Here is a 19,687-nt window from a genome sequence, read left to right as displayed (position 1 = left end):
TTTGTTTTGTTTCTAAAAATATAAGAGATGTACTGATGTTTGGATATTCAGATAATACAAATAATACAAAAGGTGTTTAAGAACCCTTCAGTCTCACTTCCCAGTGGAAAGCATTGCTAACAAATGGTACCTTTTTATAAATAACTCCTAAAGACTGAATCTGAGTTTGGAGTGTATGTAACTGACCAGAAAGTTCTTGCCTCCAACTATTTTTTCATATATTTAGGTGAAAAAAAATACCAGTTTCTATTACAAATTAACATGGGCTAGCCTTACTCAATATGTCTCCATGAAGGGAATGACTTTGATTTTTTAGAAGACTTTGAGGGGTGCCTGGGTGGCTCAGTTGGTTAGGTGTCCAATCTTGGTTTCGCCTCAGGTCATGATCTCCCAGGTGTGGGATCGAGCCCCACATTGGGCTCTGTGCTCAGTGCGGAGTCTGCTTCAGATTCTCTCCCTCTCACCCACACTCTCGCTCTCTGTCTCTCAAATAAATAAATGAAGTCTTTAAAAATAAACAAGTAGGGCGCCTGGGTGACTCAGTCAGTTAAGCGTCTGCCTTCAGCTCAGGTCCTGATCCCAAGGGTCCTTGGATCAAGTCCCGCATCAGGCTCCCTGCTCAGCAGGGAGTCTGTTTCTCCCTCTGCTACTCCCCCCTGCCTGTGCTCTCTCTCTCTCTCAAATAAATAAATAAAAATCTTTAAAAAAAAAAATAACTTTTTAAAAATTTTTTATTGTTATGTTAATCACCATACATTACATCATTAGTTTTAGATGTAGTGTTCCATGATTCATTGTTTGTGCATAACACCCAGTGCTCCATGCAGAACGTGCCCTCCTTAATACCCATCACCAGGCTAACCCATCCTCCCACCCCCCTCCCCTCTAGAACCCTCAGTTTGTTTTTCAGAGTCCATCGTCTCTCATGGTTCGTCTCCCCCTCCAATTTCCCCCCTTCATTCTTCCCCTCCTGCTATCTTCTTCTTTTTTTTTTTTCTTAACATATATTGCATTATTTGTTTCAGAGGTACAGATCTGAGATTCAACAGTCTCGCACAATTCACAGTGCTTACCAGAGCACATACCCTCCCCAGTGTCTATCACCCAGTCACCCCATCCCTCCCACCCCACCCTCCAGCAACCCTCAGTTTGTTTCCTGAGATTAAGAATTCCTCGTATCAGTGAGGTCATATGATACATGTCTTTCTCTTTTTGACTTATTTCGCTCAGCATAAAAAATAAATAACTTTGAGCCCTGTTTAGGTAACACTTTTGTATACCTCATACTTAGCATTGACATGTCTATAAAACTTCTAATACATGCTTTACATGCCATGGCATTTGAAGGTGAAATATCCACACATCTGAAAGTTGTGCCAAAAACCCGAAAACACAGTTTGCACACTTAAACGTCTTTGTTTCTAACCATATTCCTCTTCAACCGTAATAGTGTTAGGCCTTTTCCAAAATGGGTTGATTTTAATACAGTTTCCACTGTCAGTGTGTTTCTTCCTAATGGAGGCTTACATTTATTAAAGAGCAATGCTGAATTTTGAGACTGATTCACCAAAATACTTTTAGAAGATACGTAGGTATCACATTGGTTCTCTAAACCTTTTATATCTAGGCTTGTATCTAATTATGAGAGGTTCAGAAAAGTTTCTAAGCTAAGCTGTGATTAAATAGTCTCTTTGTTATTCTAATGCATCATCTTAACTTTCAGATTGATATTTTTTTTGTATATAAGTGTAAGCAGTAAAAATATTAAGTATCTAAAGTCTTCATTGGTAAGGAGCCCCACTTCTATATTTTGATGTCAGGTTTTTAGATATACTAAGTTAAATAGAAGTGGATGGATACAGTGTTGTAAATCTGATCATCATAATAGGTCTGTAAACCTGAGAGAATGGCAGCTGCCTGAGTTCTCAGCAAATAAAGGTGAAAATGGGACATTATGGAGGAGAAGGAAGAAAATAACCTGTCAATTCAGATAGACCTCGGTATAGAATTAGCACTATGACTCGTATACTTATATTCATTTAGCACTTACTGTATGCCAGACCCTGAGATTGAAGTAATGAGTAAGATCGTCTAGTGCTAAGTACCAATAGGCAGTTACGGTGTAAATGTCTTAGTAGAGCAAAGCACTGGTGGTAGGGGAGCACACAGGAAGAGAAGGAGCCCCAGACCTCAATATAGAGAATTAGGGAAGGGAGACAGTATCAGGAGCTTCCCAGAAAAGCTGAGACCTGGAGAATGAATGGGAGTTAAGTAAAGATTAGAGATAAAGGTGAGGCAGGAGGAACACAGGTAGAAAAACCCAGAGATAAATAAGAGTCAGGCACTTGGGGTTAGGATAGGGGTTGCAGAGATAAGAGGGGTGTGGTGAGAAATGAGGCTCCAGAGACCAGCAGGGCTGTGCAGTAAAGAACTTGATATACTGTGCAGAGACATTGGGCTTTATCCTGGGCACAGCAAGTAATATGGCCTGATTACAAGATCTCTTTGGCTGAGACCATAATCAGCATGTAGACATCATGAGAAATGTTCCAGAAATAGTGGGTTTTTTTTTAATACATACATCCTTTAAGCAGATACAATCTATAAATTACTCATCAAAAACTGCTAATTCTTTTTTGAAGTTTCTTACTATATTTATTCATTTATTTAGTAGAATTTTTCAGCACCTGCTTTTTGCCAGGCACTGTTGCTAAGCTCCTAACTCGCGTCATCTATGGTAAGTATTCTCTCCATTTTATAGGTAAACTGACGCTTGAAAATACTGTTACCTGGGGTTCAGCTAGAAAGCATTAGGGCCAAAATTTGAATCCTAGTCTTTCTAACTGCAGGGCTATGCTTTCCCATCATGGGGGAAGAGGGATGGGAAGAAATTATCTGTGAGGTACATTGTTTTGAAGGGAGACACAATCATATTTAGGAGATAACCAGTAAATATCAAAAAGTTTTCTGAAAATCATAACATGGCTCTACCCCCAAACCTTTGGATTTTTCTTATCACTATAACAGAATTAAGGATACTAACTTACTATTTTGTCACAGTGAGAAAATGGTTTAAGGATAGTAAATAAAGTATAGATGTAAATGGGTATTTTTTGTTTTTTGTTAAAGGTATGTGAACCTCTGAGTTGTTCACATACTGAGACTTCTAGAATTGTTTTGGGGAGGGAGAGGGATAAGTAGACTCTGCACTGAGGGCGGACCTGGACCGGGGGCTCGCTTTCAGGACCCTGACATGACCTGAACTGAAATCAAGAGTCGGTTGCTTAACCAACTGAGCCACCCAGGCACCCCTAGAATTGTTTTTATTTAACATTTTAATAAGTGACGTGTGAGTGGAAAGTACACAGTACACTTGGGTTGTCAGCATTTCTGTTCTCTTTATAATCTTTGACTTGCTCTGCTCTCTTGAGACTCTGCTCTCCTCCTACCCTCTCCCACTCCCCACAGACCCTGTGCTTGCTTCTGAATTAGAATACACCAGTATAATGGTGTGTGAGGAAACTTAATTATAGTAAGAGGTAGATTTTTGAGGATTAGGGAACATTTTCAGATGAGGAAACAGACAAAATTTCACACATCACATAGTTAAAGGGAATTGGGGTTGGGTCTCTGGTCAGTCTGACTCTAATAGTGTATCTTGCATCTCTCTTCTAGTCAGATGCCCACACATAAGAATATGTGTTCAATTTCAAGGAGTTCGAGTGTCCTGTAGGCTCCAGAATTTGATCCTCTGCATTCTAGTATAGCAGAGGCTTGTATAGGGTGTCTGTGTTTAGAGAACATCCCTGTGAAGGCTTTTCCCTTTCATCATGCTGTTTTCACTTATACCAAAAAACACTGGAGCCTAAATATTAAAAATGCCATATCAAACATTAATTTATAGAGTAAACATTAAAGCAATATAAATATATATTCAAATAAATATCTTAAGTGTTCTTATTCTTAGTCTTTTTCCTTTCATTTCTTAGAGAAATCTTTAATGTTTTATAATTGTCTGTGTACTTTAGCCTCCTCCTTTATTACCAAGTTACTACAGTAACTTCTTTCCTATCTTCTTTTCTGTCCTTTTCATACAGCTTGGCAAAAGCTATCAGAATAAAGAATACAAGCAGTCAGGGTACGTTTTCACACACAAGCAGCATGAATCTCAGTGATTGCCTCTCTCCCATCAGAGGGGAGTAATGTTCTCAAAGCAGAGAACCTTCTCATTTCCTTTCTAATATTTGCTTGGGTTCTGTGGTCAGTGATTGATTTTATATTGGCACCGGGGGAAGGAACTCCTGGCAACTTCCATAGCCTGATGGTTTTGTTTGTTTTTTATTTGATTTTTTTGAATAGATAATATATTCAGATGGAACAGAATTCAAACAGTACAAAGAGTACTCAGCGAAGAGTCTCCTGCGCTCCCAACTTTTTGGCCCCCACCACTCAGTTTCCCTTCACAGAAGCATCCAGTGTTACCAATTTTTTGTAAATCCATCCAGAGATAGTCTAAGTACATAACTTTTAAAATACATTGAAAGGAGGGATGCCTGGGTGGCTCAGTCAGTTAAGCGTCTGCCTTCGGCTCAGGTCATGATCCCAGGGTTCTGGGATCGAGCCGAGCCCCACATCGGTCTCCCTGCTCCACGGGAAGCCTGCTTCTCCCTCTCCCGGTCCCCCTGCTTGTGTTCCCTCTCTCGCTGTCTCTCTCTCTCAAATAAATAATCTTAAAAAAAATTTTTTTTTAATATATTGAAAGGAAACATAAGATATTTGGAATAGGGCGCCTGGGTGGCTCAGTCGTTAAGCGTCTGCCTTCAGCTCAGGTCATGATCCCTGGGTCCTGGGATCGAGCCCCACATCGGGCTCCCTGCTCGGCAGGAAGCCTGCTTCTCCCTCTCCCACCCCCTCTGCTTGTGTTCCCTCTCTCACTGTGACTCTCTCTGTCAAATAAATAAAATCTTTAAAAAAAAAAAAAAAGATATTTGGAATAGATCTATAATATTACTAATGCCCTCTGGCATTTAGTTATTGCAAGAAACTTGTAAGAGTCCCCCTATTAAAAGGGACAGAAACTTGGGCGCCTGGGTGGCTCAGTTGGTTAAGCGACTGCCTTCGGCTCAGGTCATGATCCTGGAGTCCCGGGATCGAGTCCCGCATCCGGCTCCCTGCTTGGCAGGGAGTCTGCTTCTCCCTCTCCCACTCCCCCCTCTTGTGCTCTCACTCTCTCTCTCAAAAATAAAATAAAATAAAATAAATAAAAAAAAAAAAAAAAAAAGGGACAGAAACTTGAAAGATATCCTTCAATGTAGATAAATATGTTGCACTTTAAGACTCTGCTCTATGTTATGTATAGAAGTTATTTTTAATATCTACCCAACAGAAATAACCAAATTCTGAACATTAGCCAAAAGAGTATGAGAAATAAAACCCAGAAAAACTCAACTTACTTTTCCTCTTTTTTGCAGTGAAAATAGATTTTAATCTAGATTTCTTTTCTTTTATCACCCCCCCCAACTGCATTATCGAGACATAATTGACATATAGCATTGTGGTAAGTTTAAGGTGCACAATGTAATGATTTGATACATGTATATACTATAAAATGTTTACCACAGTAAGGTTGGTTTGTGCATCCTTTACCTCACATAGTTTGTTGTGGTGGTCAGAACACTTAGCTGTACTCTCAAAGCAACTTTGAAGTATACAATACGATATTAACTGTAGTCACCATGCTGCACATTAGAACTCTGGACCTTAGTCGTCTTATAACTGGAAGTTTGTACCCTTTGACCAGCCTCTCCCCATTTCTTCACCCATCAGCCCCTAGAAACCACCATTCTATTTTCTCTTTCTGTGAGTTTGACATTTTTAGATTCCACGTGTAAGTGAGGTCATACAGTATTTGTCTTTCTCTGACTTATTTCACTTAGCATGATGCCTTCAGGGTTCATCCATGTTGTTCCAAATGGCAGGCTTTCCTTTTTTATAGCTGAATAATACTCCATTATATATATATATCAATGAATTTGCCTATTCTGGACATTTCATAAAAATAGAATCATACAATATAGGGCCCTTTTGTCTAACTTCTTTCACTTAGCATAATGTTTTCAAGGTTCATCCATCTGGGACATTAGCCTAGGGTTTGAGCCTCACACCACTGCAGGGATGGGACAACATTCCTGTGATATATTTCAATAAATCTGTTATGAAAAATGGTGGTTTTAATTCTAGTAAGCAAATAAAAAGAAGAAAGAAGAATATATTTTTATTTACTTATTTTTTAATTTGGCTGCCGGTGCTAGAGAGAAAAACAGTTCTAATTAGAGAAAATAGATGGATTTTGGGTAGAAATAATAAAGGGCATTTTCAAAGCTTTAGAATTTGACAGCATTTTTTTTATCATTTGTATATATATTATATATATATACACACACACACATATATATATATACCACATTTTCTTTACTCATTTGTTTCCACATCTTGACTATTGTAAGTAATGCTGCAGTGAACTTCGGAGTGCAGACATCTCTTCGAGATAGTGATTTCATCATCCTCAGATACATTCCTAGAAGTGGGATTGCTGAATCTATGGTAGTTCCTTTTTTAATTTTTTGAGGAACCTTCATGTTGTTCTCTGTAGTGTCTGCACCAACTTGTGTTCCCACCAACAGGGCACCAGGCTCTTCACACCCTTGCTGGCATTTGTTAACTCTTGTCTTTTTTGTAACAGCCATTCTGCCAAGTGTGAGGTGGTACACTGTGGTTTGGGTTTGCATTTCCTTGATGATGAGTGATGTTGGGTACCTTTTCATGTACTTTTTGGCCATTTGTATGTCTTCTTTGGAAAAATGTCTATTCAAGTTTTTTTTTTTTAAAGACTTTATTTATTTGACACACAGCACGTGTGCATGAGCAGGGGGAGTGGCAGGGAGAGGGAGAAGCAGGCTCCCCGCTGGGCAGGGAGCCCGACTTCTGGGATCATGACCTGAGCCAAAAGCAGATGCTTAACCGACTGAGCCACCCAGGTGCCCCTCTCTGCCCACTTTTTAATCAGATCGTTTGCTGTTGAGTTGTAGGAATTTCTTACATATTTTGGATATTAACCCCCTATCAGATACATGGTTTGCAGATATTTTCTCTCATTCTGTAAGTTGCCTTTTAATTTTGTTGATTGTTTCTTTTGCTGTGCAGAAGCTTTTTAGTTTGATGTAGTCCCACTTATTTAATTTTGTTGCTTGTGCTTTAGGTGTCATATCCAAAAAGTCATTACCAAGACCCATGTCAAGGAGTTTTATTCCTATGCTTTCTTCTAGGAGTTCATGGTTTCGGTCTTACATTTAAGTCCTTAATCCATCTTGAGTTAGTTTTTGTGAGTGGTGTAAGATAGGGGTCCAGTTTCATTCCTTTGCATATGGATATCCAGTTTTCCCAGTGCCATTTACTGAAGGAACAGTCTTTTTCCCATTGAGTATTCTTGACTCCCTTGTTAATTGGCCTTTTTTTCTTTTTTTGGCCAAATTATAATGCACCTTTACCTAAAATATTGATTGCAGTTTTTCTTACCCTCTTCAGAGAAGTGGTAAAGTTAGACATGTTCTGAGAAAAGACAGCTGAAGTAGATCAAAGAAAGGAGCACTCAGGACAGACTAAAATGATTTGGATTGCTCGGTATGTCAGAAGTGGTATTACTAGAATGGTCATAAACTTACTGTGACAAGAAGCCCCTAAGATAACCCCTAAAGATCCCCATCTTCTGATATTTATACCCACTTAAGCGTGAGCACAGCATCTGTCTTGTTTCTAACCAATACAATATGGCAGGGATGGGACATCATTCCTGTGATTATATTTAGAGAAGACTCCATCTTAATAGACTGGCACGAGAGACTTCCTCCCTCACCGGCTTTGAAGAAGTAAGCTACTCTGTCATGAGAAGGCCTGTTGAGCAGACCACATGGCAGGACCTTCAGGCAGCCTCTAAAAGCTGCGTGTGAACCCCCCGCCAATAGCCACAGGAAGCTGGGCCTGTAGTCAGACAACCAAGAGGAAAGGATTTCTGCCAACAATCTGAATGAGCTTGGAAGCAAATTCTTCCCCAGAACTTCCCACTTCTTCAGATGAGATGGCAAGCCAGTTGACACCTGATTTACAACCTTATGAAACCCTGACGGAGGGTCCACGTGACCTGTGCCCAGATTCCTGATTCACAGAAAATAGGAGACCTGTTGTGGTAATTCGTTACATAGCAGTAGAAAACTAATACATTGTTTAATCTTCTGAGGTTATTTTCACAGGTCAAAATGGTTTAATATCAACAATTTGATGTGATTTAACTTAACGAGGAGAAAACAATAATTTAGATCACAGAGGCTTCAAGGTGATAACCAGCCACACCTCTACAAAAGACTCAGTTCAGGAAAGATGGTGCAGTTAGTCGCAGTCCCAGCTGTTGCAACTGGCTGGAGGCTATAATTGATATTCTCATCAAAACTCCATCACTCAGAGTTCAATTGAGGGAAGCAAAGCAACTCTGACTTATGGGAGAAGGGAATTCTTCTAGGGTTTGAGCCTCACACCACTGCGGGGAAAGCTGGAGAAGGGAAGGTGTGAATGGGAGAGAAGTAGAATGCAGAGGAGCTACCAGCCAGTCAACCTGAGAGGCCAGGCACACTGAGCCACTGACAGGAGGCTGCGCAGGGTACGGGAGCATGTGAAGAGTGGCTCTTCGGCCAAGCATCTTTTGGTGACCTGGGGCCAGTGTTGCCACTGCAGTTGGGAGGGAGAACTGGACTTGGAGCAGGGGAGAGCAAAGACAAACTAGCACCCACAGGCACCTCTGTGTCTGCCTGTTACCATATCTGGTTGTGGTGACTTTTAGAGAGTAATGCTCGTGCTTCTGCCCTCCCAATCTCCCACATTTCTCTTTTTGACCAGCTTTGCTTGGAACCATATAGGAACGGAGATTGTGGGAAACAGTTCTAGGCTTAAGCAAGATGGAACCGTACAGATTAGCACAGTCTCCCTCTTCTGTCCCCCAACCTAAGTTTTCATTTTCCTTTGCCCGTATTTCAGCAGGTCTGGGTAGCCTGCAGGTGGGGTGACCCAGACCTTCATCCCAGAGGTGTCTGAGCTCTTAGTTGCTTTATCCTTGGTTGCTACAGTTGCCCAGTCTCTGTTATCACTGGGCAGAGAAGCAACAAAAGATGCCCTGGTGAATCCCTTGAATTCCAGACAAACACCTTCCTGCTCCTGATGTATTAGATCGCCACAGACCTAGCATCCTGGTCCAGCACTCTCAAGATCCACTCCCACAAACGGTCTTCTAGACCCTGCCAGTCAGTATCGCCAGGTCTTGCAGTTCTTGGATGTGTACATTCTCCTCCCTCCCCCGCCCCCCCAGCCGCAAGAACAGAAACTGTATTTTCTTGCTCAGACTGTGATCATGAGTGATCAGCTCCTCATTATTGGTTTGGAGCTAGTGAGCAGAGGCAGAGGCGGGTCTTGAAGAGGACAAACATTGTCTTTGCAGGCACCTGCAGGGTCTCCTGGCAGGAGGAGGCTGCTGTCCTCTACAGGGAGTTAGGAGAGCTGTGTCTCCCAACCCAGAAAGTTCAGACAAATCTTGGGGTTTAACATTCCTCACTCATCCACCCGAATAGCCCCATTCCAGATTTCTGTCACCAGCTATTTCTATTTGGACCCAGATTTGATCATAGAACATTTGTTGAGGCTTTGCATTCAAGTCTTTGAGGTCTCATATCTTTAAAATTAAATCTGGAGCTTGAGTTTTGGCAGTTCTGCAGCTGCAGGAAATAAGGATTTTTTTTAAAACACCGACCTGAAAGTCTTCTGACTTTGACAGAATGCCTAGACTGAGGGGTGGCTAACCTGAGCCTGTTGTTTCCTTTTTTCATGACTTGGAAAGCAGTTAGCTAAAGCCAGCCAATTTTAGGTCCTCCTGGTTCCTAATGTTCCCATTCCATTCAAGTGCCACCTCTACTACTAAACTAGTACTTCACTTAGAGAAAAACCATAGTATTTTCATGCTGCTGCATGCAGGAGTCACCACCACCCCACTTACCATTAGGAACCAGGGTCCTTTTTGTCATTTCTTCAGTGAGTGACCTAGTTCCAGAATCTCACTGGAGAATCTTGTTTTCTAGGGCCACTTCTCTTCCTCTCGTTGTATGGGTGTCTCATCCCATCCCCCCACAACCTGTGCTGAGGCAGCCTAAAACAAAGGCTTGCTTGCAGGTGGCTTATTTGGTAAGTAATCCCCTGAACAGGCGCGCAACCCCCGGGAAGAGTGAGAGGGGAGGAAGGAAAGCAGAAGAGTGGTGTTGGGCTAGTCGCCCCTGGAGGCGCCAGGGTTTCAACCCTGCCAGGACCCTCTGAGGAGCTCTGTAGGGTCTTCAGACTGGTCCGTCCTGAGGCGGAGCAGAGAGGAGTATTTATCCAGCCAGCTCTCACAAGTTGCAGAGTTCAAGGACTGGCAGTTAAAAACGCTGCAGCACAGACTGACTTCTTCGAACCCTTACATGTCTAACTATCATTTTCTGCCTTGGCTCTGGAATTCTGGTTGCCTGTTTAAAATAGAGAAGATGCAGGGGCCCCTGGGTGGATCAGTTGTTAAGTGTCTGCCTTCGGCTCAGGTCATGATTCCGGGGTCCTGGGATCAAGCCCCGCATCGGGCTCCCTGCTCCGCGGGAAGCCTGCTTCTCCCTCTCCCAGTCCCCCTGCTTGTGTTTCTGCTCTCTCTGTCAAATAAATAAATAAGTAAATCTTTAAAAATAAAATAGAGAAGATGCAGGGACAATGGTGGAAAACCTTTCTCGTGGTGTGCTCAGTATGGATTAGAAGACGGAGGGAGGGAGACAGCAGGAAGCTTTTCAGTATTTGATATGTGAGGTATGAAGGATTCAGACAGAGGTCGCATTCCTGGGAATGGAAAATAGGCTAATCAAAGAGCATCTTGAAGGAAGAATCAGTAGGACGCATCGATTAGTTCTATATATATGTCAAAGGAGGCGGAGTCGGCATAGCTGATTTAACATTTCTAGCCTAGAAAAAGGGTAATGTTGATGGACACACTGGCTCCCTGATGTTATTTAACATAATCCTCAGAACTCTGATGGGATTATTTCATCCTCCCTATGAGGAAATGAGAATCACGGGGTGCACTTTGATCTGGCACAGGGCGCTAAGGGCAAGAGTCAAGAGGTAGTGATGTAACTGCCAGAATTCAAAGCCTCATACGTGCTTTCAACTGCCCACACTTCCCTCTCATTTCATGATGCCTTTCCTTGGGAACTGGAATCCGTTCCATACAGGTTAGTTGGAAAGAACTGAAGCAACTTTTTTCTCAAGCCTGTTTGCACTTGAAGTCTTATTTCTGTTTCTAACTGGTGCCGCTGAAGAGGCACCGTGCCTGCTCTAAGGCCAGCCTTCCTCTGAACTTACTATTCCGTCTGTGCTGCATAGCGAGCTGTGATCGCCCTCCACTGGTTCTCCGCTTCTTTCCCCTTGCCTGGGTTCTTCCTTTTCCCACCTCAGCCCCAATATGAAACTGAATCTAGAAGTTGCTTATACCTTTTCTGATGGACATGAGCCAGTGAAAAAGTTTCCCACTGGTGCTGGTGGTACAAGTATGAGAGTGGCAATAAAGACAGATCCTGACCGTGTTTTCAGGAAATCTGTCAACATTGAAGCTTATTTTATAGTTATCACAGGAGCATGAAGAGGGGGAAAATGTTGATAATAAAAACAGAAAGTGTTCCTGTTCAGCATGCAGCAGGAACAATCATTTGTATTACTAAATGTCAATTTGTTGTACTTCTTTATATCTCTGCCTTGATCATTCATGATATATAACTCAAATTTTTAAAAAGGCATTTTTGCCAATATTACATACCAGAAAGAAAATATTCTGGTAAAAAAGAATAGAAGAAGGGATTAATCAAGTAAGCAAGGGGTCTGTAAAATGCAGTTTTCAGGAAAAAAAATCCTAAGAAGTTAACTTCATATTTCATCTGCCAACCTCACAACCGCATCACTGGAAGTCTGCTGCCTGAGCAGAATGCCTGGCACCATTCCAGGTCTTGGCTACAGATGAGTTTTTCTGTTACAAGGAAATTGATAGAGGCTTTTGAGTTCATCCAAAAAAGGTAAACAGTGTATTAGTCAACCATTGCTGTGTAACAACCAGATTTCCATCTCAGTGGCATATGACATGAACATGTATTTCTCACAAATTTCCAGGTCCCCCAGTAAAATTACAGATTGAAGTTTGCAGCAGCTGGGGTCGTTCTGATTGCCGCTGTGGTTTAGCAGGGCCGGGTGGCTCTGTTCCTGCTGCTGCTCATTCTCCCCGTAGGATCAACAAGCTAGCCACAGTATGTTCTTACCATGGCAATGGCAGAAGGCAAGAGGGCAAGCCCAGTTCCCAAAAAGTGCTTTTGAAGCTTTTTGTCACTTCATATCCACTAACATTTCATTGGTCAAAGCAGATCTCATGGCCAGTCCCAAAGTCTTGGGGTGGGGATGTATACTCTGCCCATGGGTGGGGTGGTATCAGAGGGCTGGTGTTGGTAAATATGTACAATAATCTGCCATATTTGAATAATACTCTTACACTCTATATTTCTAGTTTAAAAAAGATAAAGGAGGGGCGCCTGGGTGACCCAGTCAGGTGTTAAACATCTGACTCTCGGTCTCTCAGCTCAGGTCTTGATCTCAGGGTCATGAGTTTGGGCCCCGCGTTGGGCTGCACCCTGGGCATGGAGCCTACTTAAAAAAAACAAATACAGAATAAAAATTAAAAAGATAGTCATTCTGTTTATGAACTTAATTGTCTTTAAAGAAAAGGATATCATTTTATCTCTAGTTAGGAAACAGAAGAGGAAAAAAGAGTTCCTTCTGAGAGTTAATTAGTAGCAAATGGGAGGAAACAAATTTGACCATGATACACCCTGAAACTGGCACAGGGGAAGGGAAGGGATTCTAGACAGCAGTGCTCCTCAAAGCGTGTCTGTAGTGAGGGAAGTACAGTTATTGAGAGTAAGCATTTAGAAACTTCTTGGCAGTTTGACATCGTCACAATATTCAAGCAGTGTTTTTACTGGTTTCTACTAAAGTATTGATCCATGACAGATTATAAATTTAAAAAGAAGCAAACACAACTCTTTCTTGACCCAAGATAGTTTATGAACATTGCATTCTGCTCACTAGAAGTAAACACCTACACTGCACATAAGTGGACCTTTATACATTGGTCTTATGGGGTTTGGCCTAGTATCACTTTGTCAGCCAGAATCCAACCATCTTCGATAATGTGCTGGTAATGTTTTTGGACCAACAAGACTGGTCCAGAATTTACCAAGGAAATGGCATTGTATGAAGCCTTTTTGCATTTTGTTTGCTGGCCTTTCCCTGCCAGCACCCCTTCAGCCTTGTTGCTGTGTTTACATTTTCATTCCATTATCAATAACCTTGACAAAAGGCAAATTACCATTAATTGAAATCCTTTACTGTAATATGAAAATACTACATTTGACAATATTAGATAAATCTCTTCTTAAAATATACTTTCAGCATTCTGATTTTTTGCCTAATTGCTTTCCTTTCACATTTGTGAGTTAATATCACCACGTTTGGTGTATTTATAAGGTGCTTTCCTGTTCATAAGAGGAGTGGTTATAAGTGAAGTTCTGATGAGCGTTGATTCATGTAAGACCTAAGTTTAGAGGCATAAAAAAGGGGAAGATTTTCTGGCGGGAGGGGAAGGCTATGTTTAGTTAAATACAGCTTGTCTTCTCCCTAGCGGTAGGACTTTGAGCAAGCTCATTAATCTTTGTGAATCTTAGTTTTCTCATCTGCAAAATGGGAATAATCATACCACCTTCTTTGAATAGGAGTGCTGAAATTAAATATTCTAAGTCAAGTACAGACTTGGCACATAATAAGTTTCGAAAGTATTAGCTATTATGTTTGCTTTTAATTGATTAGCTACTAAATGTCAGACATTGTAGAATGACATAAGGTGGGGCCTCTACCCCAAAGGAGCTCTCAGTCTGGTAGAGGATTCAGACTGATATTTAAGAAATACAAGATAGTATGAGAATTTAGTGCTATTATATAGAGAGAACTAGGGCAGCATTTTTAGGTAGGAGGAACACCTGACCTAGGCTTGGGGTAGGGTAGGGTAGATCAATGTGGGGTTTTGAAAGAGGCAGCGTCTAAGCTAAGTCTAAAAAATGTGGATGAGTTAAGAAGGAGAATTAAGAGCATTTCAGAAAAATGGAACAACGTATGCAAAGACCTGGAGGTGAGAGTTTGGTGGAACTCTAGGAAATGCTAAGTAATGAATGCAGTGTAGAATATGAACAGGAATGGGGCTGGAGAAGTTGGCAATGGCCAGACCATCAAGAATATGTAGTTTGGATTTTATCTTGAAGTTATTTGCAAGCTATTGAATAATTTGTTACATATATAATCTAATTTACATTTTAAAAGATCATCTGGCAAGAGTATGGAGAACAGATTGGAAGGGAGAAAGATGGGAACTTTTTGAGGCTATTTCAGTGATGCGGGGTTTAGAAAGTATCAGATTCTGAAATGGGGAGGTGGTAGAGATTCAGTGGAGGGGATGTATTTAAAACAAGAATAGAATGAACAGCATTTGATGGTGATTGGATGTGGCCTTCAGGAGAAAGAATCACTATTAGGACTAAGATTTCTGGCTTTGGGAGGAAGAGGTATCTTTCTCTAAAGCAAGGATTAAGAAGGCCGGTGTGTGTGTGTGGGGGGGGGGGGGTGTACTAGATTTCCCAGAGGAAAATGAATTGATTTGCCTTTAAGAGGTCTGCAGAATATCCCTGTGGAACTCTCCAGTGGGAAGTTGAAGGAATGAGTCTGGGAGTCAGGAGAGAGCTCTGGGTTGGAACTGTATGTAGACTTTTTTTTTTTTTTTTAAGATTTTATTTATTTATTTGACAGAGACAGCGAGAGAGGGAACACAAGCAGGGGGAGAGGGAGAGGGAGAAGCAGGCTTCCCGCGGAGCAGGGAGCCCGATGTGGGGCTCGATCCCAGGACCCTGGAATCATGGCCTGAGCTGAAGGCAGACGCTTAACGACTGAGCCACCCAGGCACCCTGTATGTAGACATTTTTGTTTAAGTTTATTTAAGTAATCTTCTATACCCCAGGTGAGGCTCGAACTCATAACCCAAGATCAAGAGTCACGTGCTCTTCCGACTAAGCCAGCCAGGCACCCTGGAACTGTATATAGACTTGAAAGTCATGAGGGGGGCGCCTGGGTGGCTCAGTCATTAAGCGTCTGCCTTCAGCTTGGGTCATGATCTCCAGGGTCCTGGGATCGAGCCCCGCGCGTCAGGCTCCCTGCTCCGTGGGAAGCCTGCTTCTCCCTCTCCCACTCCCCCTGCTTGTGTTCCCTCTCTCGCTGTGTCTCTCTCTCTGTCAAATAAATAAATAAAATCTTTAAAAAAAAAAAAAAAAGAAAGTCATGAGGATGCTTTGGGAGTTAAGGCCTTGGGGGTTAGATGATACCACCCAAGAAAGGGCGTGGTAAAAAGAGCGTTGTATTCACACCGCTTGGCAAGTAGGTACTGCAGAATGTGTGAACAAATGAAGAGTGTCAAGGGTACATACAGTCTCATTTAAATCTCCTAACAACCCTGAGTTAGGAGTATAAATCCAGTTTTACAAATGAACACATTTCAAGCTCAAAGAGGCTAAGGATTTGTCCAAAATGATTTTGCTTCTAAGTGGCCAAGGTGGGATTTCAAGTCCAATCTGTCTTGATTGCAAAGCCTACATTTTCCTATCATGTCTCACTTCTTTGAAAACTTCTCAGGAGTTTAAATATATGATGTTGTAATTAATTCTCCTTTCCCTCTGCCAATATCCTGGTTTTGTAGGATTGTGAAACATCCTTTTGAATAACCACTTTTTCTCTAACTTCCCCTGCTTCATACCCAAACACCTCTATCAGATTGCCTCTCCTGTCAGATTGACTCATTCTCCTCACCTCTAGTCCAGTGCCTGCTTTCAAGCAGCAGAATGACACAGGTCTTCCTCTGGCCACTGGCATGCAAAGCTCACCATAAAATCATGAGAGCGGTTTACAGTTTTCCATTTTTCTCACTCCTCATCAGTGCATATTCACTTCTTTGGGTGCTGTTTACACGCAGATTCCATTGTGGTGGTCTCAGTGTTCCTTATCAGGATCTCAGGTTAATGTTGAGAGTAAGTAAATTAATCTTTAATGTTTAGATTAAATTACTGTCACATTGATACTCTGTTACCGCTTTTCTAAAAGTGATTTTATCTTTGTGGTGGAAGCAGCTTGGATGCTATCTGACGTCAGCTCCATATCCAGCGTAGGGGTTCTTGGTACCCTATCCCTTATGTGATGAGCCAGCCTTTGCTCCTGTATTTTTCTAGGATCCTTTTTTTTGAGGGACAAGAGGAGAGCAAATCTAATTGTTAGAAATTTCTTAATATTGAGGCAAAATCCCCCTTCTTTCAACATCCATTTAACATCCAGGACCTGCCCTTGGAACAACAGGGAAGTCAGTCATTTCTCCTCTGCATCAAGAAGGTCTGTCAGACATTTAAACATAGCGCCTTTGTCTCCCCTCAGGTTTCTCTTATGTAAGCCAAGTAATCTTGGTTGCTCGGAGCTTTTCTCCTGTGACAGGCCTCAAACTCTCTCCTGTTCTTTTGCCCTCCTCTGAGAATCCTGGCGTTTTTGTCAGTGCCCCATCTAAAACACAGGGCCCAGAGCAGAACACAGCACCCCACAGGACAGCAGTGCGACACAGGACTCTGTGCTTGAATCTTAAAAGCCTGAGCTTGCTTCAGCCCGACAGCAGCCATGTCGTGGTTTGCATCTGTTCAGCTCAGGTGCCCAGGTGTCACTGTTACATAGGTTGTGGTTAAGGTAGCTCTCCCGTCCTCTTCTGTGCAGTTGATTTTCTTTCACTGAGATACAGAACTTTCTAAATTTCCTGGTTCTGTTTCACCTTCATTTTCACCCATCTGTTCAGCCGGTTATGATCATGTCATCCAGTGTGTCATGAACTGTGTTTGCCAGCTTTGGCCTTTCTCTGACTGGCCAGTTCCCACAACTGTGTCCTTTCTACCTTCTCTTTTCTCCCTTGCGGTCCAGGGCTCTCCACTACAGTGTCTTACTCAAATTGTTGGATTTGCACAGATACCTACTTTCTTATACAATTGTAAAGATTCTCTGCCTCTTTCTATGGATCTGTCTCTACTGAACAGCAGGTTTCCTATAGATGTCATAGTCTGTTGTTACCTATTGTTAACCCATCCCACCAAGTCTTGGTGATTTCCACGAAATTTTATTTATCTCCTTGTTCTTTTTTACTATTGCTACTTTTAAGTAGTGTCTAACATGCTAATGTTCCCTAAGTACTATTTATGACTAATCTTAAGAAGTATTTGCCTTCTCTTTTAGGCTGTGAGGATATCATTGCTGAGAGCATTTCATTAGATACCTTAATTGCCATCCTCAAGTGGAGCTCTCATCCATATGGCTCTAAGTGGGTGCACCGACAAGCTTTACATTTCCTCTGTGAGGAATTTTCCCAGGTCATGACTTCGGATGTTTTTTATGAACTCAGCAAAGACCATCTGCTCACTGCTATCCAGTCTGACTACCTACAGGTAATCATTTATACACCTCTCAAACTCATTGTCATCCATGTGTGCACCAGGAAATCCACCTACACTCTTATTCTCCCATCTAGAGAGATCAGCCTACCCAGGGATGCCCTCTTCAAATTTGTACAGGAAGAGCCTTCTGGCTCTCTGGCCTTTCATGCACCTGCTGCTATGACTCAACATTGTGAACAAGCCCCAGTCCCAGCCAACTGCACCAAAGGGGTTGAGGCAGTAGGCAAGGTCAGAAGCATATCCCAACAGTGATTTTCTTGGCTTCCATTAATTCACTATAACAGTTTCTTGGTTTTGGTGGAGTATCAGATAGACTGTAGACAGTAGCTTAAGCAGCACAAAGTTAAGAGTAGTATTCAATTTCTGATCTACTCAAATGCTTATGAAAACTCAGTGTATGTGTCTTACCAAAATATAATAATGTTTTCAACTACTTATTTGTAATCAGAAGTAGTTTTTAGCAAATTCTTCTGTCATTGAGTTATATGTCAATCTAATTTGGTAATTTAAACTAACAATAGATTTAAAATATTGAAAAAATACTTTCAAGTAACATATGTTCAAGTTTAATTTTTTTGGAATTGGTTGTATGAATTTTACGCTGAAAACTATACAACAGTTTTAATGTTACAAAAACATAAATCCATTGAGCCATTACCTATTTCTTTATATTTGTACTAGGAAAATAATAAAATGTTTCCATCCCAGTGAGAGATTCAGTGAAGAGTTAATAATCCACTTAGCATCTGTGCTTTGATTGCAGTACAAATGTTGTCGTAATTGGATTTGATTTATTTAGGATCTCTGTTCATTAACCTCGTTTCATTGTCCTGATCCAGACTGCGTGCATTATGGAGGTTAGGATTTGTCAGTTCTCTCAGATTATTGTCTTTAGAAAGCTTTGCATTTCTATTTAGAAAGTAAAAACCTTGGAGAGCAGCCTAGATTTGCTCTAAGATTTTCAGTAAAGTACAAAGAAAGAGGGGCACCTTGCCATTTCACAGACTGCTGGAAGGGCCCTTCACCAGTCAGTAGCATACATTGTGCAGAGTGTAGTCTCTCTGCCAAAACAAGTCGCTGTACCTGGGTTTTCTGTTCCTGCAGAAGATAGCAATCACCAGGTATCTGTATACTCTTACTTCGATCTATTTACTCTCCCTTGTCCCAAGAAGAATTTAAGGCAGCTGTATAGAGACCATATAGTAGAATAAAATAAGTTTAAAATAGATGAAGAGAATAGGATAAAGAAAAAACAAAGATGAAAACAAGAATAAATTTAGTTGGAGCCAAGAGATAGGTTACTGGACACATGCAAAGCGGTCATGCATTTGCGGCTGGTGGACTGCAGCTTTAGTGGAACTTTTCAAACAGCCAGTAGAGAGGGAAAGGTGTTAACTTGCACCCTGTGTGTACGTTATGACCTAGGAAAAGTCATTAATGAAATTCGCCATTTGTCTAATTTCACTAAAATAAATGTAAACCATTTTTTATTCTAGGCAAGTGAACAAGATATCCTTAAATATCTGATTAAATGGGGTGAGCATCAGTTGATGAAAAGAATAGCTGACAGAGGTAAGCTCACAAAATTAGCTTATACTGTAAGTTTTTTATCCGGAGGCATGCTGTGCGTCAGTCTTGACAATAGCCACTATTGCCTGGTGAAAATAGAAATTTTCACAATCCGTAAAATCCTTTAGTGGAGAAGGGTATACTTTGGTAGAAATAAATACGCCAGAAAATTTTATTTTACAACTTTAAAAGGGTACTTTTAATGTTATCTATGTGCTTAATAATATGTTTACTGATTTATGGAAGTATTAGAATGAAATTTTTCATTTAATGATTTTTATTTAAAGCATATTATTGATGGAAATGTTTAGGAATTAGATAGTGGTGACATGTGTAGAACATTTTAAATATACTAAAAGACACTGAAATGTACACTTTCAAATGGTTAAAAT

The 19,687-nt window shown here is 41.2% G+C and overlaps 1 protein-coding gene across 3 annotated transcripts in view; it reads left to right on the top strand.

Annotated features, from left to right (window-relative positions):
- The window catches only part of BTBD7 (BTB domain containing 7), an 81,353-nt gene that overhangs the window by 40,821 nt on the left and 20,845 nt on the right, over positions 1 to 19,687 (top strand). For 2 of the 3 annotated variants that reach the window (XM_036071586.2, XM_078054131.1), the window contains exons 4-5: positions 17,509 to 17,717; positions 19,223 to 19,298. In XM_036071586.2, the coding sequence (XP_035927479.1) occupies positions 17,509 to 17,717; positions 19,223 to 19,298 (285 nt within the window). Of the gene's footprint in view, positions 1 to 10,158; positions 10,279 to 17,508; positions 17,718 to 19,222; positions 19,299 to 19,687 lie in introns of those variants that run through there. The other variant, XM_078054132.1, reaches the window with a different exon arrangement.

Source organism: Halichoerus grypus, chromosome 8, assembly GCF_964656455.1.
Source record: "Halichoerus grypus chromosome 8, mHalGry1.hap1.1, whole genome shotgun sequence".
Lineage (NCBI taxonomy): Eukaryota > Metazoa > Chordata > Mammalia > Carnivora > Phocidae > Halichoerus > Halichoerus grypus.
The sequence above is the reverse complement of the archived record's forward strand: the minus strand, read 5'-3'. Positions and strand labels throughout refer to the sequence as shown.